Below are 24192 nucleotides of genomic sequence, written 5' to 3'. Positions count from 1 at the left end.
ACGACATGTTGATATATGGTCCCCTGGCGGCACTAGGGCGCGCCAGACATCGAATATATAGACCTTGTAAAGTATGCTTACGTCTATTACAACAAGCTTTAAGGTTATAATACGCACAAACGTAGGTGCTTTGTATTTTGAGCTTGTGTGTATATGTTTTTTGTGCATTCAAACTTTACAGACGAACTAAAATAGGCTTCATATATTCTGATGCTTTCGTGTTGAGATATTGTGTCATCTAAGACATTGGAGTATTGAGAATAATGAAAACTAAACTCTGGTTTACGAAAAATAAACTCCGATAAACGCTGAATTTCTGCCAAAAAATGTAAACTCCACAAAACACCGTCCGAATTTGAAGGAAAATAAAATCCGAAAACACGGAGCCCTAACTATACTATACTAGACTATATACATAGTATGTTGCTAACATGAGGAATGACTGGAAGTCAATGACTGCTGCAGCTAGATGACCTGAGCTTCTCGGGCGCCATGAAGGGAGGAGTGAATGAGGAGGCGCGAGGGGTCAGCCGGTCGCCAGCAGCCCGTGCAGCCACAGGTCCTGGCAGCCTGCCGGAGCTGCCTGTGTTCGCAGACGGGGGTAGCAGCACATCATCCGCATCACCACCGCCTTGGTCAGCAGGACCTGTGCCACCATTCTCTGGGGGCAGTGGGGGCTTGTTTTTGCGGCAATTCAGTGCCCCCTTGCCAAGCTCGCAGCCACCTCTGAGTCGACTTCCGGACATCAGCCGGCTTACCATCGACGAAGGCGAGCCAGGTGGCCTGCAGAATTTTCTTGGAACTGGTGCCATTGGCAAGAGCTGAAGGGGCGTGCTTCACCTCTGCACCATGACAGTTGCCCTTTTCCTGCGCCAACTACAAGCTCTCCTTCTGATAGATCCTGCTTGTTCTTGGTGTGTGGCATATTTCCTTCTGCTGCCTCGAGGAGCTTTGTGTCTGCACATTTCTCACCTTGAGTTCAATCTTTTTCGTTATCGAGAAATGGAGATTGAGAGAACTTTCCTTTCTGTAATGGCAGTAGTTAACTCGCACTTTTGATCACTGTCAGACTGATTTCCTCTCACCCCACTGGCCTTCCAGCATGCATGATGCTTCATATTTATATAAAGTCTCACAGACATTTAAAACAGCATGTATATGCAAGTTAGGGGCCTCATAGTGCTTTTGTGACCATACTGCCTACTAATTTGACAATGGACTCTACGTTCAATCCCCTTCCCCCTTTTTTTTTCTTTTCCTTTTTTTTAATGTGTTGAATTGCATGATGTGACACCTCTAGAAGCCCTGCCTAAGAGCGACATTCACTGTGAGTCCCATCACTGTCATTTCAGTACTGATTGTTTGATGTCTTGTAAGCAAAACATTGCTCGGAAATATTCCTCGCCTCACTGCTCTTCTTTTTAAATTGCATTTCTTAAGTTCGCAACCTGCACTAACGAAACCTTTAGTTGTACTATGTGCTAGCTTGAGATGTTCTCTGTTATCTACCACGGCATCTACTGCATTTCTGCAGCAATTGTGTCTGCAGTTATTCTAAATATTACTGCAGTGCTCATCATAGTGATTTCTTACGTTGTCTGAGACACCTTTGTCCAAGTGATATGTGCTTACTGCCATGGTGTTTTTAAGTTTTGTGTGTGCTTATAGGTACTTAACTATTCAAAATCTACTTCACATTCAAAATCTTCTCCACGAAGTTACTGTTGAAGTGGGCATTAGCTTTACCTGAGCACACGAAATACACCGTTGTTTGTTAATCTATAAAAATGCCTTGATAAAACTTAAGTGGTTATGATTCTGGTGCTTATTAATTTTTATTTTTGTTGACAAAATAATGAATTTTCTGGCAGGCATGACATCTAGTATCATATTTCTTGAATTTAGTTTTACGTGAACGAGCCATGAGAATACCTGCTCATTGCATATAATTTTTATAGATGAAATATGAGCTGAAGCGTAACGTTTTAGCACGTTTAAACTATACATGTGCTTTGTATGACCGTATGCTGCTATGCATCTGTACGCTTCCATTAAATGTTCTGTAGCCATTTTAAATCTGGTAAATTTCTATTGCATTTTCTGGGGGAAAGAGGAGGGGGGTGCCAAAGCTGTGCTGCAAGTGTGGTTTATCCAATGTTCATACAAAATGTGTGATCCATGTGGTATCTTAATACTTATATGCTCTATTAAAGGGGCCCTGCATCACTTTTTCAGCATGGTCAGAAAACGCTGCCGATCGGTAGTCGAGGCTCCCGAGAACACGCAAGCCAAACATTATAGCGCAGCACGTGGCCTGGGATTTACAATAAATTCGCAAAGTCAGCTAAAAAGCGCTTCTTCTTCTCTCGACAAAAAATGATGCTTACGGCGTCACAGGCAGTTTCCATGCCATTGGCTGATTTGAGCATGGCGTGCTCTGTAGTTACTGCGGCCGCCAGGAAAGGCCGCCTCTCGACCACGCGCACGATCGCCCTGAAATACGCCATGCGTTAGAAGAAAAAAAAAAGAAAATGTGCTCAAGGTCAGAAGGCGCACGTGACGTACCTTCTTCCCCCGTGCCATCCCCCCCCCCCCCCTTGCTCAGCTTCCAGCACTTTCGTTGGGGCGAGAGAAGAGGGAAAGCAGTTACAGCGTGTGACAAATCTTTGCAACTTCGCTTGTACTGGACGGATTCTAAACATTTTTGCGGCGTTCGATTCGTGAGGCAATAAGTTCCTTCAGTGAAGCCATTCCATGGCTACTTGGAAAAGTGTTGCAGGGCCCCTTTAAGCAGGAAACAGCTCAAGAGATGTACTTCATAAAATGTGTATATAGTATTGTTTAGCTGTCTAAACACTTTTAAGCTGAAGAAGTACTGACACAAAATTAAAAAAATTAAGTACTGGTTCCTCGATTGTGGTATGGGAGAAAGCCAGAAATATAAGTTGGTTGTGGATGCCAGTTGAGCCAGGAGGACGTAATGTTTATGTTGGCAGTGAAGCCTGCCTCCTGGTAGCTTAGCAGCATGACATTTCAATTTTTCCTATCTTTAATAATGGACCAGTTAAAAAAAAATTCTTGCTGTAAGACATTACCTAGACATGGTCATACAACTTCCAGTGTGTAACCAAAATCGGCAGTGGGACCTGGAAAGAACTCTCTTAAGTCTGCACAAGCTTGAAACTGTTGTACCTTGAACACTGATGCCGCTGCCACGGTGGTACAGTGGTTACGGTGCTCGGCTGCTGACCCGCAGGTTGTGGGCTCGATCCCGGCCGCAGCGGTCGCATTTTGATGGGGCGAAGTACTTGTGGCCCGTGCACACGTTAAAGAACCCCAGGTAGTCGAAATTTCCAGAGCCTTTCACTACGGTGTGCCTCATAATCATATTGTGGTTTTGACACATGAAACCCCAGATATTATTAATTATATCGACACTGATGCCAGTGTGATGTGTTCCAGTCCCCATCAAGGTCCTATAAAATAGTGATGGTGGCTAATATCACTGCTTGTGGTGCATGAGGAAGCATTGCTGTAATCATTCGCCATCCTACTTGTTTCAAATGTATGGTGTTGCTCTGCTAAGCTCGAGGATGCGGGTATGAGTCCGGGCCACGACGACTGCATTTCTATGGGGGCAAAATGCAAGAACACCCATGTACTTTGATTTAAGTGCACATAAAACAGCCCCCCCCCCCCCCGGGAACGAAATTAAACCCGAGTCCCTCACTACGACGTGCCTCATAATCATATCATGGTTTTGGCACGTAAAACACCAAAATGAAAATTATTATTATTGTTTCAAACCCCTGACTAACAGTGTAGTGCTTCTTACTACTGCCTCACCATATGCACCATCGTTTAATGTCTAGAGGCATGGATATGTAATGTCATGAACATGTATAGGCAGAAGATAAAGTGCATATGTGCTATTATACTGGATGATCTATCTGGAAACAGCAGTGCTGGCAGTGGCACCTTGGGATGCTGTGGTCAAATATAATGTATTTGAAGCATTCTTTTACAGTACAACTTGTATCTTCAAAAAGGGACAGATACAAAAATATCTTGGATAGTTGCAGGCAAGAAACGCGGAGCTCACTCAGACTCACTCAAGAAATATATTTTGCACTTAGGGCTCACTTGGACTCAGACTCGCCAAAATTTTCCTCAACCAGACTCACTCAGACTCAATTTCACCCAAACTTTCCTCAACCAAACTCACTCAGACTCGGATTGAGCTGTGATTCTGAGTGAGTCGACTCACGAATGCGTTCGCATATAACTAGCATTTTCGGTTGGTGTCAATGCTCTTTAACACCAATAGTTCACATAATGAGTGCTCTACGTGGTGCCTTTTGATCTTGTATCTTCAAGTATGAGTTAGCAGCGGTTGCAATCCAGTTAAAACATCTTTATGAAAGATGCAACTCTTATGAGATATTTTTATCAAGACCTTCTCGTGAAAGTTTGCGGGAGGAAGTCAAGGCACCCCCCATCTGTAACTCGTGCCTCTGATCAATAAATATTGAGGTGGCGTATGAAAATTATTGAGTTGAAATATGTGTGAGTAGACGTGACTAAAAACATGAGTAGACATAAGGCTGATAGTAATGCTGAAGATCAGTGGATAGGACCATAGGTTGGCAAAAAAAAAAATGGAGCTCACTCACTCATTTAACCCATATATGCCGAAACTCAGAAAAAATGACAAAACAAATATTTTTTTCACAGAAAGTGTACTTCTACTCTCAAAAGAAAGCACAAGTTGTTTATTTACTGCCAGGTAAACTCAACACTGTTTTTCAAGCCGTCCTATACATATAGGACACTGGGCGTTAGGGGTGCTATATGCGGGTGTGGTAAGCCTTGAAACATTTCACGTGCACACCGACGTTGCACTTCTTCCTCTCAATGACATCTTTCGTACAAAGCACGCGTTTGCCCGGAGAAAACGGTCGGCATTTCACGTGCATTTCTTCCTCCCCATGGCGTCTTTCACGCAAAGCACGCGTTTGCCTGGAGAAAGCGGTCGGCACGTGGCAGCATGAAAAGCAAGCAATGTCTAGGCTTGCACACGTTGAGAATGAGGCCTGCTTAATGTGCTGTAATTGGCGCTAGTCATCAGCTAAAGAAATAGCGATGTTAGAGTGCATCAGAGAAGCGTCCTATATGTAGGACACTGGGCATATATGGGTTAAGAAATATATTTTGCACTTAGGGCTCACTCGGACTCAGACTCAGCAAAATTTTCCTCAACCGGATTCACCCTGACTCATACGCACAAAAATATTTTACAACCGGACTCACTCTGCCTCATTCTCGTCAAAATTTTCCTCAACTGGAGTCGCTCAGACTCACTGTCATGGGCTGATATGAGTCTGAGTGAGTTGACTCATGAGTGAGTTTGCTGACCTATGGTTGTGGGTCTGCTAATGTGCTTACATCACCAGACTAGTGGGGTGCACTTGGGTAGTGATGTAACAGTTGCTTTGGTAGCACAGTGGCTGAGGCATTATACTGCTAAGCTCAGGTTCCCAGCTTTGGCACTTTTATTCCAATAGGGGTAGGTACAAAAACATAATATGATGCCCCCTCCCCGATTGTGTGCTCAATTTTTGGCGCACAGTAAGGATCCTCAGGTGGTCATAATGAATCTAGAACCATTTACTATGATGTCTCTCACAGCCCTCATGTTGCTTTGGTATGATGGCAACTCTGTTGATCGATAAAACTTTATCAGCTTCACTCGACAACACTTCAGACAGCAGTGGCATAGCACATGTGCAGCCACTAGATAAATTCTGTTAGTCATAAGCAACTAACAATATACTGTGCTATGAGCCCATGTGATCATAGCATCTATCATCATGGATTCAGCACTCATTTTGAATCAGGGCTTGAACTGGTCATAATGATATCATAAATCACTCATAACATCAAATGAGCGAGGTTTTACTTGGGAAACAAAAACTGTAGTTTTTACCTCTACTTGGGATTGGAATGAAAAAGTGCTTGTTCTCTGTTAGCTTCAGTCAGCACAACTCTGTAAAATCTCTAGATTGCAGCTAATGTAAGGTTGTTGCATTTGATCTCTTCATCCAACATTATATGTTGCATAAGGCACATTTTCCGCTTACCTGTTTTTGTGTCAATGCCATTGATGGCATTGAGGTACATGGGCTACACCATCTGGTGGCACTTGCAAAAAGATCACTTAAAATAAATGTGAAGCTCTGACGTAAATTGCAGCATTTCTTCATACAAGACCGATGTACCAAATTTGTCTCAGTAAGTGCAGATCTATGAACAGCTGCAGCAGTATTACACTAATCCTGTACCTTTCACAGTGTCCCGTGCTAATGCTGCTGGCTGTGTATTCAACACACAACACTGCTATGAGGCAGACTAAAGACCATGGTGCTCCAACATTGCTTTCTGCAGCCTTATCTTTTAATGCATTATCTGTAAGTGTGTGTCATGTTCTCAGAAGTTACCTCAGAAGACATGCAATCTATATTGCATGAAAATGACATGGAATTACCCTTCTAGCACAAAAAAAAAAAAAAACCATCTGCTGCCATTTTCTGCTGTTGGCTCCCCCCCCCCACTCCTTCTTTTTTCTTCTACATTTAAGGTTTCTCAGTTTCTGTCTTGCCATGTGCATACACCTAATGAATGTGAGCCTAAACTTCTATATGCAATCCTCTTCGGAACATGAGCAAAAGTAGACTGCTGTGATGCCAATTTACATGCATTTTAAGAGTGCAGAAATGAATCTCGCAAACTTTTCACAGGCCTTTAGATGCATTTGAATGGAACCTGCTGTCAATCAATGATATGAGCTATGGAATTTTGTCTGCCATAAATTGCCATGCAGAGTTTTTTCTCATGACATTATAAACAAGTGCTAATGAAGTGTTTGTAAGATGTTACAAATGCCTCTCTTGGAGTTTGCAAATGTTTTTCAGACTGTGCGCGTTGCGGTTGCTGGCTGTTTGTGCTTGAAAGCCTCTCATTTGTGCCAAACATGAGCCTGGTGCCTTGTGTCACGTTACGTGCTTTTGTTTTGATGCAGCAAGAATTGATGAGAAATTTAATGCCTTAGGAAGCTTTTGTGTGCAGTGGCTTTCAGCATGGCGGTGTTGTCCCCATTGATTGGTTTGATGTGAATCTCATGAATCGTTATCGAGAGTTTTAGATTGCTTATGTATAAAAGAGATATTGACGCCGTGTTTTACGCGTGGTACCATGAAAGAAATATGGCACTTCATTTTGTTCCTACCTCTTCTGGGTCATCCACTACTCATTTAAAGCAAGCTTTAAGTTTTGTGCCCCAGTTTTGTTTTAGTAGCCACGTTTCTTGTTTGTCTTCCCTTATTGTTGCATAAAAACATTGCAGTCTATTGCAGCATTATCTGGTGTCGCTTCAGTGGACTGGCTACTGTATTACTCATTAATTAAGGGGGTCACATTCACACATTCCTAAGTCCTGATAGCGAGCCCCTGAAGATTCTAGTGTTTTCCTCTTTCAGAATTTAGCTTGCTGAACTCTTTCTTTGTGTGTGTGAGTGTGTATTCATGCTCATTCAGTAAACTTATCCTTTGTCATATCAGTGTAGATAGACATATTCTGTTAAGTTCCTTAAGATTACGAACTCTTGCACTTTTGTACTTGCATCAAAGCCTCTTTGTGTTGCATGAACGTTGTTCAGGCAACCATTACTCTGTTGTGCCAAATACTCACTACTGCTGTCTTTTTATTTTTTGTAATGCCTCTCTCATGTGAAGACATTGTACCATGATTCTGGTACATCATTCTTTTTTCAGTAACCAATACATTGGTGTCAAATCTGTCACTCGAAAATTTTACTTCTTGAAAGAGCAAAGTGATATGCTGGCTAAATATGTACCCTGAAAAATCGCTATGCTCAACAGTGCCTTTACACATACTATGTCCATAACATCAACTATAGGCAAGTTACTGAACAATGCTTAAGCCTTAAGCAGTCTGCCTACAAGGTGTGGCTGTGTTGCATATTTTTTGCACAGTGAGATTCTATTACATCACTGATTTCATACTGAAAATGGCAAGATAAAAGTTACAGCCAAAACAAGTTGGGAAAATTGCTTTTAATAACGTCCAAATTATAAGACCTTTTAGCCACTCGCACATAGATCACTGCCAAAAAGTACAACTGCTGTTCATATTATTGCATATAAAGGCAGTGAAAAAACAGTTTCAGCATGATGCACTTTTTATTATGGTTGCTAGACGTGATAACTTTCATATGAGTTTTCTGCTCTGCACAAAGCTGGGTGCTTTCATTTGTAGTGAGTGTTTCTTTTTTTTGTGTGTGTACTGGTTCCTAAGAACCTTTGGTTCTCCTCTTTCACGCACTTTGAGCCCCATTCACTTTACATTATCATTGAGGAAGGTGCAAGGTGCTCTGTGTAAAATACTCATTGCAGCATTGGAGGTGCTGCCCATGTTACAAGTGCCCACAGTGAGTTCAACAGCCATTTTCTGAAAGTTAGCCAACATTCATTTCTCTCGCTTGCATGCAGGGTCATTTTTTGTTTTATTGTAACTGTTCTTGGCAAGGCCATTTAGCCAACACCACATACTCATTTGGAAATGCTGTATTGATCTTATGTTCTCCTTTCCTGTATTTAACATCAGTGCTTTCTGTCCTGAAATGGAATGTTTCTTCTTTTTGCATTTATTTGTTTTTCTCTGTACCTGTTTTCTTGCGTGTGTGTTCGTGATGTCCACTGTGTAACTGCAATGTGCCAGTGAACTGATGCAGTACTAGCTTAACGCTAAAACAATAATTTGGTTTGTATAAGCTATCAGTATATGATAGACAAAATTATGTAGGTAACCTTCATTTGTTAATTTGCTCACCTCTTGAGCAGTATGTACCAGGTGTTTGAGGTTGTTGGTTTTCAAAGTTTTTAGTTTTGCCTTTTGAGCCAGTGTGCAACTCCTAGTAAAATTGCTTTGTTTTTTTTTTTCCCTGTTCCATCCTTTTTTTTCTTTGCAAAATCTCATTTTGAATAGGCAGGATGTAATTAGGCAGTTTTAGTATAGCGTATAGCAACAACCCCAAAAAGTTAACTTATCGTTGTGTATACCACACAATTATTTATTGGCTCCATTTTTAATATATGGGCTCGATGAGCGGCACAGAAGGCTTAATGAGATAGCTTGCTCATGTTTACTGTAACTGCATCAAGATGGCACCATTGCCTTATCTAGTTTTAGTGAGATAGCGTTAAAGAGCTCGTTTCGCAGAAATTCCAGTGTCGGTGTTGGCATTGTTGGTTGTGAGTGAAAAACCGCTGTCGTCCATGAGCGTAAATTAGAGTCAAACACAGGCCTTCTGCGTGGCAAGCAGGTGTTCTACCACGTAGCCACGCCAGTGCTTGAAACTGCTTCCTAAAAAAACACTATAAGAATGTCATATAGTGGAAGGAGTCTCCTTAACAAATGTAATATTGCATGGCACAATCGTAAAATCACACCAGGCATCAAAAACATGTGAATTGCGCAACGAGTGGGTGGTTTAAAGCTGCCCACCCATTACAAAGTGTTCAGCTGCGCAGGTGCACGTGGCACCTTACGGACGCGTAGTGGGTGATTTGCCAATTTGCAAAAGGAAGAATTATGGCGTAGTGGGCACTTCAGAACTGTGCTTGCAGTAGGCATTCTAGGATAGTTTGAAATGGCCAATGTTATGCCCACAAATGTTCGTTTCCTTGCGGCACGGTTGAAGGCGATGTGCACAGGGCCCGATTACGCTGTCGTGTTCTACTCTTAAAGGCAAAGCTCAAGCGTCCTCCAAGTTTTTTTTTTGTTCATTTGCACATTTTAAAGCATACAGCCACAAGCCAAGCCAAGACATGTCATGTTTTCCACAGCAAAACAAAGTGAAATGTGGTCGTATGGATTTGGTTTGAATACTTTGTTTTTTACATCTGGCTGGTGCCATATATGTTCGTGTTAGTCACTCCCTTCCACTATTCTAATGGAGTTTGTGCCATGCAGCCTATCTTAGTGTTAGTATTCCATCACATGCTAATGCAAGTGTTTTACACTGTACTACAGCTCTCTATTGTTTGCTCTATAAGGAAGCCACCCACATTGCTCTCAATTGTGATTTGACCTCTTATTTTGATTAAATGTGATTTTTTTATTTCGATTGTCTCCAGTGGGCAAGCTATACTAAGAAATAGCTTTGGTTTGAAAGTTCTAGGAGTTGCAGACATGTCAGGTTGGTCTCTAGCTGACCTAAATTATTCTGTTGGCTTGAGTTTAAGGAAAAATCTAAGTAAGTAGAGACTGGATTATGGTCAAATGCCTATTTGTTTGTGCACAGCGGTGCCCTACCCTGTTTTTTGTGTACAAACACAAATTATGTTTTACAAAACAAAATTCTATAGCAGTGACTTCATAGAGCCTATAAATGTCTATTTGTGTTCTTTGTGCCTACAGATACCACATTTAATTTTAGCATCTGAAAAATGCTTCTTGAGGCACTCTTTGTTTCAAATGCATATTCAGTTACTTCCTTATACTGGAGCTGACAATGTTAGCAGGTGCTGTTACTAATGGCAGGACACCTGGCAATGTGAATTGGCAAATATGTGCTGTATTGTGAGCATTGGTTGAGATTTTGAGGGCCTCTCACCATGAGCTTGACAGAATTCAGCAATACCAGAGAAGAAATGTCATTAAAGTCTATATGATGCGTTGTATGCAAGGATTTGAGAGAGAAAGACACAGCATTTTGAGAGATATATGCTATAAACTGTACCTTGGAAAGACTGCGACTGTAGGTTGTGCTTTGCATCTGTTAGCGGAAGTGTCTGTCAACTGTAGCTATGCACTCCCAGTTATCAGTGCCTCCTTTCCCTTAGTGGTTGTATAGACGCACTAACTGGTCGTGGTTAATTTAAAATCTCCAATAGGTGAGCAATAAATTCTGCCCCTCACTCCACCCTCCATTACTCTTTCTATTTAAATAAGTGTACATAAGAATATACATCCTCCTGTGTTCCAAATGTGATATACAAGAAGACTCAGTGAAGAATGAAGTTATTGCAGTATACAATAAGTGCTTGTTTCTTGTGTATATTTCATCAGTTGTGCCATAGCTACCACATCGTAACACAAGTTTAACGTGTGAGCCAGCTGCTTCAGAAAAGCAGCCGTCAAAGGTGCTCAATGTTTTGAAAAAAATTATAGATTTTCTTCTGCCCAAATAAATTTCAGCAGTTCTTGCAGGCTAGCACTGAGTCTCAGATTGTGTGAAACTGTCAAATGTGTGAAATTCAAAATGCTTCTTTTACGTCTGTGGATGTTTAGTGTTTGTTTTCAGCCAACAACTTTATTCTGAGTGAGAAGTCTCATAGCTTTTAAAAGGGCCCTCACAAGGCCCCATTGCAAATTTCAATTACACATTTAAGTGCCGCCAAGGCAGTGGTTTACTGAAAGGATTTTTCAAATCGATTCATTATGGGACAAGCGTGACAAAATTTTAACTGTAATGTTACCATACTTCCAGGAGGCAAGAGTTTCATGATTATGTGACGAGCCTTTTTGGTCAGTGGAGGTCATAGATGTGCAGACGCCTTCTCTACGTGTTGGTTCGAAAGCTCGTATCTCCTCTTTCTTCTGTGCTTTCAGTCCCTTACACCCTTCCCAGTGGCACTGAGGCATGCTCCCTTGTGGGCTGCATAACATAGCACCACTTCTAGTTTCCTAGCAATAAACAATCCCCCCGCCTCCCTTCTCTTTCTACTTGCTTCATGGTGCACACATTGTACACTAACTCGCAGACCACAGTCAGTGACGTTCCAAGGAGCACCTGTCACATAGGTACTGTCTACAAGTGAGTCTCCTGCTGGAGTGAGGAGGTGCGACCTTCTGTTTCAAATTTCGCCAGTTTTCGTGCTGTGCAGGCATGTCATATTTTCCTGGCATGATTATTGCCAACTGATCTACGCACTTGTTCGTTTGCAATGACCAAGACTGGTGAGGGGCCCGTTAACTCCAAAATCTATGCTTTACGAGGTCTGTAAACACACACTATTCAATGCTTCCATTCTTACTGTTGGCTAAAATCATCAGGCACAGATTTTAACTTCTCTCATTAACCATTGAACAGCTTTCCTGGTGTATTTTGTGTTTTTTATCTTTGATCCACATGAAGCAGCATTACAAACAGGAAAGTACTTTCTATGAAGTATGCATTGATTGCTCAAAATGGCAGAACAAGTCTATTAAGCATGTTGGCTGTATTACAAGGATTGACAACAAAAATGCTCTCATGCGCTTTGGGAAATGTCTGTGAAGGGATGGCTTGCATAATATGGTTGCAACCTTTCAGTCCATGCTATGCCAGTGTTTTAAAAAACATGAAAATATGCTGCACAAATTCAGCCAATAAACAGGTTGTGGTTTGCAAACAGTTTATTTTTGGCCCCTACTGTGTTTAAAATAAGGCTCTAAGTGCCTGTTTTAGATGCTTAAAACTCAGTTTTAGCACGTAAACATCCGGTCTCTACTTAAGCCTAGTCGCTCTAATGTCAAAAATGTGGCTAATCGACATACATTTGCATTCATACTGTTATCACCACAAGCACATCTTTCACTGCACTGAGTGTGACCTGAATTGTCTAAAAAAACAGTTTTCTTGCATGCTTGTTCAGGTTGGATAAAAATGGGCATTGCACCTGACAGTAGAAGCATATTTACATCTCCTTCACTTCAATGTTTTCTTGTTATTCTGTTCTTGGCACATTGCTAGGTGTGTTGCATGTGCTCACTTTGAAGCACAGTCTCTCACAGGAGACCACCAATTGCCATTGTCACTATTTATGAAGGCATTGTTTTGTGCCATAAGGCAAGGATTTTGTATAAACCATACACAGTTTGCCACGTTTTCCTGTCTACTTAACAAATGCCGCACACATTTTTTTGCATGGTTTTCGGATATTTTTGTCTTTTTTAATGGAGATGAGTGGTGTCATAGACTCCTCTCTAGTGCACTACTAAATAAAGTGTTTTCAGCAGTTCTGGCTTTGTGTTAGTCTTATTGCATGCAATGAAGAGTGCTGTTCAATTGCTGGTCTAATTGTCTAAAAAAACACCCTGTACAAATGCGCATGGTAAAGATTTCTCAATAAGTCCGAGTCTCGACATTGTCGATGTACAAAAATGTTTAACCTACTCCTACAGCTCTTCTTTGACATACTAAACTGATTTAGTCACTGGGAAGTACTGTCACCATCTTCCAAGTAAAATAAGTGGTGACTTCTGCAAGATTACAAGCTTTTTAAAGTTCGTATCACGATCTTAGTTTCGAAAATCACCGAACATTTTTTAGTGATTTAGCAAAGTACCATTGTTTCGCAGTTTTGAATAAATAAGCATGCCTACATGTACTACGAGTCTTAGTAGCAATGACAGGCAATATAAAAGACATCGCTGAGCAGTGAAATATAGTCATTTACACGCATACTTTCCCACGCAAACATAAAGTGTGAAAGAACATCGAGTGAACGACAAAATTAAAAGTTCTGAGAGCTCCCACATGTTTGTGAACCCCCTCCACCCCCCGCCTCAAATTTTGGTGCCCTCACATACCCCGAGGCCAGAACCCTGAATGCCTTAAAGTTTTGTTTCACGTTTAATGACCCCCTTATACACCAGCGGCCAGCAGCAAAAAGAAAAAGTTGCAAAGGATCCCGAAGCATATTCTACGCTAAAACGAAAGCATTTCCTTTCTCTCGGTTGTTCTCTGTAGTGTTTAGCGCAGATTTATCAAGAGGGGCAAAGTGATATTTCCAAGCTGTGTGGAAGGCCAACTGATACGGCGGACCAGGGCGCGCTCACGTTGTAGATGTTAACACGCGTTGCAGACGTCGGCACGCAGTGCGCTGACGCGCGTTTATATATGAGTTTACAACAGCTGAGGGTCACGTGACCTGAGCAGAAACGTCGTGTATGACGTCATTGGTGGCACGTCGCTGTCGACTGGTCCTGGCAGCAGGAGGCGTAAATCATGGGGGGGGGGGGGGGTTCAGAGGGGTCCCTACACCCCTTGTGTTCAGGCTGGGTTAGGGGGGCGGGGACACCACTTCAGGTGTCCACCCTTGAGATTTAACTTCCGAACATCATAGTTTAAATGCCTGACAGTTAAATGTAGCGCACTCTCTGTAAAAAAAAAACCAACTATGAAATCTGAAGCCCTTCCAAAGGGCAGAAACGATCGAAGTAGTGAAAGCTGCTTCCCGTTTCAAAAGGCACTGTACAGCACGAGCTTTCTGAAATGTTACGGGTTACTTATTACGTGCTGCAAATGTTTGTTATGTGTTTGGGGCTTTAAAGGGGCCCTGCAACACTTTTTCAGCATGGGCAAAATATGCTGCCGATCGGTAGTCGAGGCCGGCTTGCCGTTAGGCGGATTTGAAAAGGAGCCAGAACTCAAGCTAAAAGTAGCCGAAGTAGCCATGCTATTTAGTTTTATCACCAAATTTGTAGCCGAATAGAAGCGAAGCGGTTTTAGGATTATAGATTTCATTATTAAAGATATAATTTTGAATAAGCAAAAGCATATAAATAAGAACACAATTTCTCCCTCTCGCTTATTGGCCTTCAAGAGACAGATAAGTTGCAAATAGATGAATTTATAATAAAGTCAGTGCGCCTGCATATGGTTTATGTGTAATAGATAGCGTCCTTGCCAGACACAGGGTGACTTTGGAACATTCCAGTTAACAAGTCAGTCGGAACTTTAAACGTGAAACAGTTTTTTTCCCTTTGAAGCCGCAGACTGAAACTGATTAGTAGAGTTAACACTAGTCTAGGTTAAAATGCTGAAATCTGGTTCAAGATCAACAGCCCAGCTTCATTTTGTTGCGGATCACTGTGTTTGTCAAGTTCACACGAGAACACGTACGTGCTGCGCATCAGGATTACAGCCTGCACGTAGCATCAGCATAGATGGCTAGCCACGCATCAGCACCAGCATATAGCTCGTGCTCACGCTGACCCCCCCCCCCCCCCCACTTTCAACATAACATGTTCTACGCAACTTCGCCCCTCCGTATTTGCAGGCGCGCCGCACGTTGCGTTGGATTGCCTCGATGAGCACCAGCCTGCTGCTGGGCGGAGGAGGCGCGCTTGCATCGTCTGGCACGCCAGAAAAGCTTGCAACCAGTGCATCTTATCTGCAAATATGAAAAATAGCGACATTATGCGCCAAAACAGAAGTTCAAAAGTAGCCAGAAAGTAACCATGGGGCGAACCTCAAAGTCAGATAGAAATCGCTCGCTCTTTTTTCAACAAATGATGCCATAAACTCGAATGACCGTGCCAGGGGCGTAGCCAGAAATTTTTTTCGGAGGGGGGGGGTTCAACCATACTTTATGTATGTTCGTGCGTACGTTTGTATGTGTGCGTGCCTATATACGCAAGCAAAACTGAAAAATTTCGGGGGGGGGGGGTTGAACCCCCCAACCCCCCCCCCCCCCCCCCCTTGGCTACGCCCCTGGACCGTGCCATAAACCCAAGGTCCATGGCCATTAGCTGATTTCAGCATCGTGAGCTGCATAGTTACCGCCGCCGCCACGTGCCCACGCACGCGCTCGCGAGCACACGGAAAGCCGCGCGTTCGAAGAAAAAAAGTGCTCAAGGTCATGACGCGCGCTGACGAACGAACGTAGCTTCTTGCCCCCCATGTCTGCCCCTGCGTAGCTTTCTGCGCGCTCGCTGGTACGAAAGGAGAGAGAAAGCGAGGGTGCGGCAATTACCTCTCATACTTGACGGATTCTCTCCGCTCATACTTGGCGGATTCTAAAAATTCTTGCGGCAGTCGATTCGTGAGGCAATAAACTCATTTAATGAACCATTCGATGATTGCTAATTGAAAAAGTGTTGAAAGGACCCTTTAAAATGCAGAGTTAATAAAGAATACCCAATCATTTACCATTGTTTATGTCGACGGTTTTGTGGAAGCCATTGACGATGAAGTAAGAATCCGATTGCTGGACTATGTTCACCAATGATTTCTTTTAATAATTAACACATCATAAACGTGCTCTACAGGAAAGTTTTCAGGGGTTAATCGTGAGTGGCTATGTATACGCGATAGGGATCATGCTTTGAAATAAAATTAAAAAAAAGCGAGCATGGGCGTATGGTCGTTACAGGCAACAATTAAATGATCGTTACAGGCAACAACCTTTGATTAAATCCAAGTTTTCTGCAGCTGCCGTGTAAGCGCGTCGTAAGTAGTTGAAGTTTAAACAAGAAATAAAAAGGTTGAGAAAACGTGTGAAAACGGGATGCACGACGGTAATATGAAATATTACGTATGTTGTGCGGCGTTATTATTTTTTTGCAGCATATTTTATCCCTACGTTAATAAATCAACGTTTGGTGACTCGTCAAATCTGGCACTCGTACGCGGCAAGGACAGTTTACAACCGGAGCGCCAGTTGCCGTTTTCTCAGGCGCCTTCCCTCTTTTCATATAGACGCGTGTGATCACTCTCTTCGGAGCTGCCGGCGCCTCGTTTTCGTCATGGAGGAGTGAGTGAAACAGCTTTATTAGGTCCCCAATATATGCGAGTAAACTGAACGTCACCTGGCTAGGCCCACTCGGGGACCATCAGGTTAAATCTGACGGCCCTCGCGTGGGCCCTCCAGTATTTGAGAGGTCTGGTCCTGGGCCTTAATGAGTTTCTTCATTTCCTCTTGGGTGAAAGGGGGACCGGCAGAGGCGCAGTCCCACAGGACATGCTCGAAGTCCGCATAACCACCACACAGGGGGCAGTCCGGGCTTGGGAACCGTTCAGGGTACATTGTGTGCAGTGCCGCGCAGGGCTCGCGGGTACATGATTGTTTGTAGAAGTCTGAGAGTAACAGCTTGGGCGCTGCAGGGGTGTGGCAGAGGCAGCAGTCTTCTAGACAGACAACGGTGCTTGCATATCTTGTTGTACGAGCAGACAGGCTCGGGTCGCCCAGGAGATGACGCATTAACCGGCACACGGTCAGTCAAACCTCGTGCAGATGCGCCTCCTCGTTGGGATTGAGCGAGGCACCCTCAATGGTTCCAAGGTGCGCAGGAAACCAGACCAATGAATGATTTTTGAGGTCTTTGGCTTTTTGAATGATCTGTAGGACCTGGGGAACCACCATGCCCATCTGAAAGGCCTTGATAGCGGCCTGGGAGTCTGAATAAATTGTGTCATGTACACCGTCCGTTAATGCTAGAGCAATGATGACTTTGGAATCACAGCCGACAAACACTGAGCAGAAGGCTTCTTGAGCGTACGAGGCAACATCTACGAAGCAGGCTCGATCCTTGTCCAAGCGGGCACTGGAGAGCTTTAGCCCTCGTCTTCGTGCCTCGTTGTAGGTCGGATGCACCCCTGAACTCGCACATTCCTTCATGTCTGCGTTCGGAATAAGGAATGCAGAGGTTTGGTGGGAAACTCGAGGTATAGGCGCTGTCCCATGCCGACTGCACCCAGTAGAAAGAGTCGGCCGAGGCATCCCCTTTTGTTCCAGTCAGAACCCGTCTGCGGCTGTATTTCATGTCTACCTGCCCATGCGGGCATAAGCTCCCGAAACAGGCCGCGCTCCGTGCCTTCCTCCTAGCGCCGGCCTAAGAAGAAACCTTATAAGTGGCAAGCGTGACCGACATCAGTGCGCATCATGGCGCCGGCCACGTCGCATTCCAAAGCCGATCGTAACAGACCTTACGTTGTTGGACAGCTTCATAGCGTCAGGACCGACGACCGTGGGGTTGCGTCCCAGCAAGTCGAGTATGGCGTATGGCTCTACCCGCTGGGGTGCCGGACAGTCTGACAAACTGTGAAAACTCTTGGTCTTCGACAATTTCTTCGACCGTGTTGTGGATTCCCAACTTGGAGAGGTCTCCCGTGTGCGTTGCAACGGGAATTCCAAGGGCCACCTTGAAGGCTCTTCTAATTATGGCATTGATCTTGTTGCGCTCCGACACGAGCCAGTTGTGCATAGCCGCCGAATAAGCTAGGTGGCATAGCACGAATGCGTGGATAATCCGGACCAGATTGTCCTCCCTGACTCCGCGGTGCTTATTAGCGATTATTCGAATCAACCCGAGGGAGCTTTCGGTCTTGGAACAAATGCGTTTGACGGCGGCTCCATTGGCTCCGTTAGACTTGATAAACATTCCTCGGATCCTGATAGCAGGGACGTAGCCAGAAATTTTTTTCGGGGGGGGGGGGGGGGGTCAACCATACTATATGTATGTTCGTGAGTGCGTTTGTATGTGTGCGTGTATAGTATATGCGCAAGCAAAATTGAAAATTTTCGGGGGGGGTTTGAACCCCCCCCCCCCTTGGCTACGCCCCTGCCTGATAGTGTCCACCAGCGGAACTGGGGAGCCGTTACCGGTGAATAACCTAATTTAGCTCTCCTTTGCTGGCTTCCAGGACCGGTGAGAACCGCTTCTGGGCCTCTTTTATAGAGTAAGAGCTCGGACTTAGCGGACGAGCACCTTAGCCCGGTGGGGATGACATAGCGCTCCGTCACATCGATGGCCTCTTGCAAAGCACTCTCGACCTGACCCTCACATCCGCTGAGGCACCAGATGGTGATGTCGTCCGCGTAGATCGTGTGGTTAATGTTCGGTGTCTTGTTCAAGGCCCTCGACAGGTTCATCATGCAGATACTGAACAACGTTGGGGAGACCACCACCCCCAGACGTGTCCTTTTTGGCCCAAGAGTAATTTCATGGGTCAAAAATTACGTCAATCTTCAGTCTTGTGGACCTCGAGGAAAGAGAGAAGCGCACGAAATTGTACGTCCGCTTGCTGACGTGAAACTCAGACAAGCTCTTGAGAATAAATATGTTGTCAAAAGCCATATCCAATCGAGAATCACCTTGGTGTTGGCGGAGCCGGAGTCAATGACCTCGTGCTTGATCAGCTTCATGGCATCTTGAGTCGAGAGCCCCGACCGAAAGCCAGTCATGTCAGCCAAGCCAGTCAGCATTTGTTAAACTCGAGGGGTCAGTGAGGTGGCTGAGGAAGAAAAAAAAGAGAGGCGAGCATTGCGCAATTCGATTGAAGCCCGCTGTGTCGGTCCAACACGTGATCAAAACGACAGAGCGCGCGGTAGGTTTTAGTACTCTCGGTTGAGTTCTGTTTTTGAACCACCTCCATGCACCGGCCGAATTATTGCGCGATCTCTCCGCGAAATGTCACGTGCTGGGCCGACACTGCTGGCTTCAAAACGGGTTGGCTTGCAAGGCTGACTGCGTGATGTAATGCTCCCTCATTTCTTTTATTGCGATAGTAATTATATGGACACTCTCGGCGGATTTTTTGCTGTGGCCGTCATGTCCCGGATATGTATATGTATACACAGGGTGTCCCAGCTATCACGCAGCACGATTTTAAAAAAAGAGGAACGGCGTTACGCGAATCAAACCTACAGCATATTGTTCCTAGTACACTAGAGTAGCCACTGCTATTTTTTTCGTTAATGAGGTTTAATGAATTAGTCATAATTATATTTCTAACTCGACAAGTACTCGCCTAATTGTCAAAATGTCAATGAGGCGTATGTAGGCATGTTCAAATGGCATCTAACTGCGCTACTTTCAACAACGTGCTAATTGCGCGCTCATTTTTTCCGGCTGATAAAGAAAGTCCGCTAAATATGAAAAATAACACGTGACTACGTTCCCACCCGCAGAGGAAACCAGCGCCCTCAAATAAGCTTACTGCAAACAACCGCTTTGCCTGTTGCCTGTTGCGAAAGACAGCGTTCCGCATTTTGGCAAGGGTACAGGTCGGGCGCCAGCGATATGCGTGCAATTTCGCTGGAATTCAATCCGTTCGATAGTACGCCGCAATCATCCATATCTCACGGCCGACTGTTCTCATTGATAACGCGGCAGGTGTTCCGATTACGGCGTGACTCTGTAAAACCAAGCGGTGCGTTTCTAGGCCGGGGAGTGGCAGATAGGGCGATACGTTTTTTTAGGGGCGTAGCTCCTCTTAGTCTAACCTTGTCACGTCTCCGTTGTCCGGCGTATCTCCCGGCAGCCGGCAGTAAACGGCAGTATCTGTCCGGTGGTGGTGGTGGTGTGCGGCGTGACCACCCTTACTGCGCATGCGCATACCCTCTCCACACAACTCCTCTCCACTCCCCTCACCATTCCCCATATCCTCTACCCCTCTCCCCTCCCCCATACCCCTCTCCACTTCCCCTCTCCCATACCCATTCTCCTCTCCCATAACCAGTCTTAAAAACGGAGGGGGCGTGCACACATGAAGGCTCCCTAAAGACAATACGCTTCCCCCTCTTCCTCCTCTCCTACGGTCCCCCCCCCCCTTATCTTGCCTCGCGGCGCAGCGGCGCCGACGCAGGCAGCGTCGCGAGGCAGCGTCTTGATTGAAAAAACCGACCGCTCGCGCTGCACAACCGTTCACTGACCACCCGGTATATATAGGCACTGGATTTTGACCTCCAAGGTAGTGCGTGTGTGCGATTTCTCCTGTGCGTGATTAAACAAAGAAAATTCACAGCGTACATGTAAAATTAAAGTGAGCTGCAAGTCGTCATAACTCTCATCGGACCTTTAAGGGGTATTCAGACGGAGGAGAAATGCTCGGGGGGTAAAGGCGGAGCCTAGTGACGTCAACTCGCGAGGAGAAGTCGCCACAAATGCCCCCCACTCACACGGACGGGGCGAACGGAGGGGGAGACCAGTGTTACCAGACTACTCCTGTGGCTTGTACCGCCCGTTTCACCAGCTGCTGACGACGATGACCCCAGCTACAGATGACCCCAACTGCAGACTGGACACCCGCTGCCGCTCTCTGCAGGAGCAAGTGCAACAATGTGGCCAAACAAGAGCCAGAAATTCCGCCACATCCCCCACCGCCGGGGGATTGTTTGTCCTTTCGGGGAAAATGTCCCCATCTCCTCCGAGGAGGCGCGGGGGGGTCACGCCCACTCGCTAATCCGTGACGTCGTGGTCACGTGATCCGCAACCCCCCCGTCTCCCCCGAGCATTCCTCCCCCGTCTGAATACCCCTTTAGTATAAACGCGTCCGATTTCACGTCGGTGATGATGTACTGGGCAGAATTCACGGAAGATTCACGGTTTACCGATGAACCTCCGCAGCTTCGCCCACTCATCATCATTCACTCCGTGGATATGCTGTGATTTTTTTTTCTTTCTGCATTTTTTCCTTGATAGTACTGTTTGCCTCATAGGGAACCTGTTTGAGGGCGCTGGTTCCCGACGCGCGCGACACTCTAGTCACGTGTCACTTTTCATATTTCGCGGGCTTTCTTGACCAGGCGGAAAAACTGAGCGCGAAATTAGCACGTTGTTGAAAGTAGCGCAGTTAGATGCCATTTGAACATGCCTACATACGCCTCATTGACATTTTGACAATTAGGCGAGTACTTGTCGAGTTAGAAATATAATTATGACTAATTAATTAAACCTCATTAACGAAAAAAATAGCAGTGGCTACTCTAGTGTACTAGGAACAATATGCTGTAGGTTTGATTCGCGTAACGCCGTTCCTCTTTTTTTAAATCGTGCTGCGTGATAGCTGGGACACCCTGTGTAAAAAAGGCACAAAGAAAAATAAAGCAGGAGAAAAAATTCTGAAGTACACGACCGGGGATTCGAACCACGACCCCTCGCTCCCCAACGCGCTGCATTAGACAACACACCCACACGGCATGTTTTTTTTTTTTTTTTGATCATGGTATTTAATGGAATGCGTATGAATATAGTACACAGTATCACAACAGTAGAGTTACACTACTACAGACACTTAGCGACAATGAAAGTACAAGCACTTCCACAAAACTGGAAGACTAACTTATAGTCCTTCATTCCAGGGAGAGTTCTTCATCAGGTGTTGCACAGAAAAGGTGGCGAGGCTAAGCACCTCGCGAATATTGTGTACCAGTCCGGTCTGAAATCAAGTTCGTCGTAAACTTCTTTTAAATTAATAACCATTCGGGTGAAATGTATACGTGACGAGGTGATCGGCTCTGCGTTACGGTCCTGCATTCGCGTCTTCCACAAACTGTGCATACCAATAACAAGGAACATATCGTACGGCACTTCATCAAGAGGTGTTGGCATCAAATAACGAATAGTGTACGAATTAATTTCAAATTCTTTCTGCAGAGTTCGCTGAAGGACATCCCAGAAAAGAATCGCATCTTTGCAGCTCACGAAGCAATGCTCTATTGTTTCAGGTACATCACAGAGACGGCAGTTGACCGAGGATACAAAAATGCCTTTTGTTTGTAACCATGTTTTTACGGGGAGTGTTTCAGAATGGAGTTTATAAAAGAATGTTTTTGAATTGGGAGATATATACATTTTTTGCACTCGTTTCAACACATCATGGCCTGGAAGATCAAAATATGATGATCGGTACAGCGGAGGTGGGAAGAGCATAGATATTAAGTCCTTATATAGTGTTTTGCGTGATACAGTATACAAATATTCTGTTGAAAATCGGGCTTTAAGAAATCGAACAGCAGAGTAAACTTCCTCCATAAATCCCCACAGGCATGGGCGTGCGGAGATGTTTGAGGAAACAACCAAGTCAGGGAAACAATTAACAAAGTTAACTTGCAAGAACGAACGAATGATGGGATGGGAATTGTCACGGAAAAAGAAGAAGCGTGAAACTGTTTGCCATAGATACAAATGTATTAAACCCAAACCACCGTCACTAACTTGTCTGAAAATGTTGTCACGACGCATGGGCTCAAAAGTCGAAGACCATATGAAAGTTGCAAATATACGATGGAAGCGTTGCACGTAAGACCTAGCACAATGAATAAGCTGCAGCACATAGTAAAGCTTTGTTACTAAAAAAGTATTACAAGCTTCGGCTCTCCCAAAAATTGAAAGGCGATATGGAACAAATGCCTGGGCCTGCCGTTCAATCAAAGTGACACGTTCTTTCCAATAGCGTGCACTGAATCTATACGCATCTAGTGGTACACCAAGGTACTTTGGTGGAATGCGAGTCCAGTTAACCCCTGCAAACTGGTTCGGCGTACTGCCCCATGAGCCAAACCATAATCCTAAACTTTTTGAGGAGTTTAAACGAGCTCCAGAAACAATGCCAAATTTCTCAATTTCAGATATCGCATTTTCAACACTTGGTTTATCGGTGCAAATGATCGCTACATCATCTGCATAAGCTAATATTTTAACTTCATTGCCTAATATACTGAATCCTCGGATACGACTCGATTGTACTATGCTCAAACACAGTGGTTCAAGATAAAGGGCAAACAAAAGTGGTGACATTGGGCATCCTTGCTTTACAGACGAGCCAATAGCAACTGATTTCGAAAGGTGACCATTAACAATTAGACGAGTCGAAGAATCGTTATAACAAAGTCTGACTCCGTTAAATACTATGGAACCAATATTGACATGTTCAAGGAGAGAAAAAAGAAATGAATGGCTCACACGATCAAAAGCTTTTGCGAGGTCTACCTGCAACATCGCCAGCTGTTTTTGACAACTGTAGCAGTACTGAAGAACTGTACGCATGACGTGTATATTATTTTGTATGGAGCGACCTCTAATTCCACATGTCTGATAAGGACCAATAAGAATCGACATCGCAAATTGCAACCGATTTGATAGGACTTTCGCAAAGATTTTGTAATCAGCATTTGATAACAATATTGGTCTGTAACCCTCAACACTACGCAGTTTTTCTTTATCAGAGCTTTTTGGTATCAAGACCGTATGACTTTTACAGAAAGACCGTGGGAGCGTCTCCATGTCATAGCTTGTTTTGAAGATATCCAGCAAAATCGGAGAAAGAGTAGTTTTAAACGTTTTGTAAAACTCGGCTGAAATTCCATCAGGGCCAGGTGTCTTCGATAAAGGTAGTTGATCTATTGCCTGTTCAATTTCCTGTATTGTAATTGGACTGTTCATGGCAGCACAATCATCGTCATTCAATGGGTTCAAAAGAGAAACAAAAGTAGCCTTTAGGTCGACATCCGAATCGCATGAAATGGCACTAAACAAAGCTTCATAGTACCTTTCAAACTGAAAAATTATGTCTGTTGTGTTTGTTATCAGGGTTCCGTTAGCATATAGATCAGGAATTGCTT

At 44.3% G+C, this 24192-nt stretch overlaps 2 protein-coding genes across 3 annotated transcripts in view; one reads left to right on the top strand and one right to left on the bottom strand.

Annotated features, from left to right (window-relative positions):
- LOC119396195 (carboxyl-terminal PDZ ligand of neuronal nitric oxide synthase protein) overlaps positions 1-13080 on the top strand; it is a 50230-nt gene extending 37150 nt beyond the window's left edge. For both annotated transcript variants that reach the window (XM_037663297.2, XM_049415893.1), the window contains one exon: positions 466-13080. In XM_037663297.2, coding sequence (XP_037519225.1) covers positions 466-825 — 360 coding nt within the window. In that variant the 3' untranslated portion in view covers positions 826-13080. The remainder of the gene's footprint in view (positions 1-465) is intronic.
- Positions 13081-22063: 8983 nt separating this feature from the next.
- On the bottom strand, positions 22064-22937 carry LOC119386527 (uncharacterized; the record flags this gene model as incomplete). The annotated part of the gene is made up of 1 exon (XM_037653798.2): positions 22064-22937. A coding segment is annotated over exon 1 (750 nt), but the record flags the coding sequence as incomplete, so codon positions are not given.
- Between the last annotated feature and the right edge of the window lie 1255 nt (positions 22938-24192).

The sequence above is a fragment of the Rhipicephalus sanguineus genome, chromosome 1, assembly GCF_013339695.2.
Source record: "Rhipicephalus sanguineus isolate Rsan-2018 chromosome 1, BIME_Rsan_1.4, whole genome shotgun sequence".
NCBI lineage: Eukaryota > Metazoa > Arthropoda > Arachnida > Ixodida > Ixodidae > Rhipicephalus > Rhipicephalus sanguineus.
The sequence above is the reverse complement of the archived record's forward strand: the minus strand, read 5'-3'. Positions and strand labels throughout refer to the sequence as shown.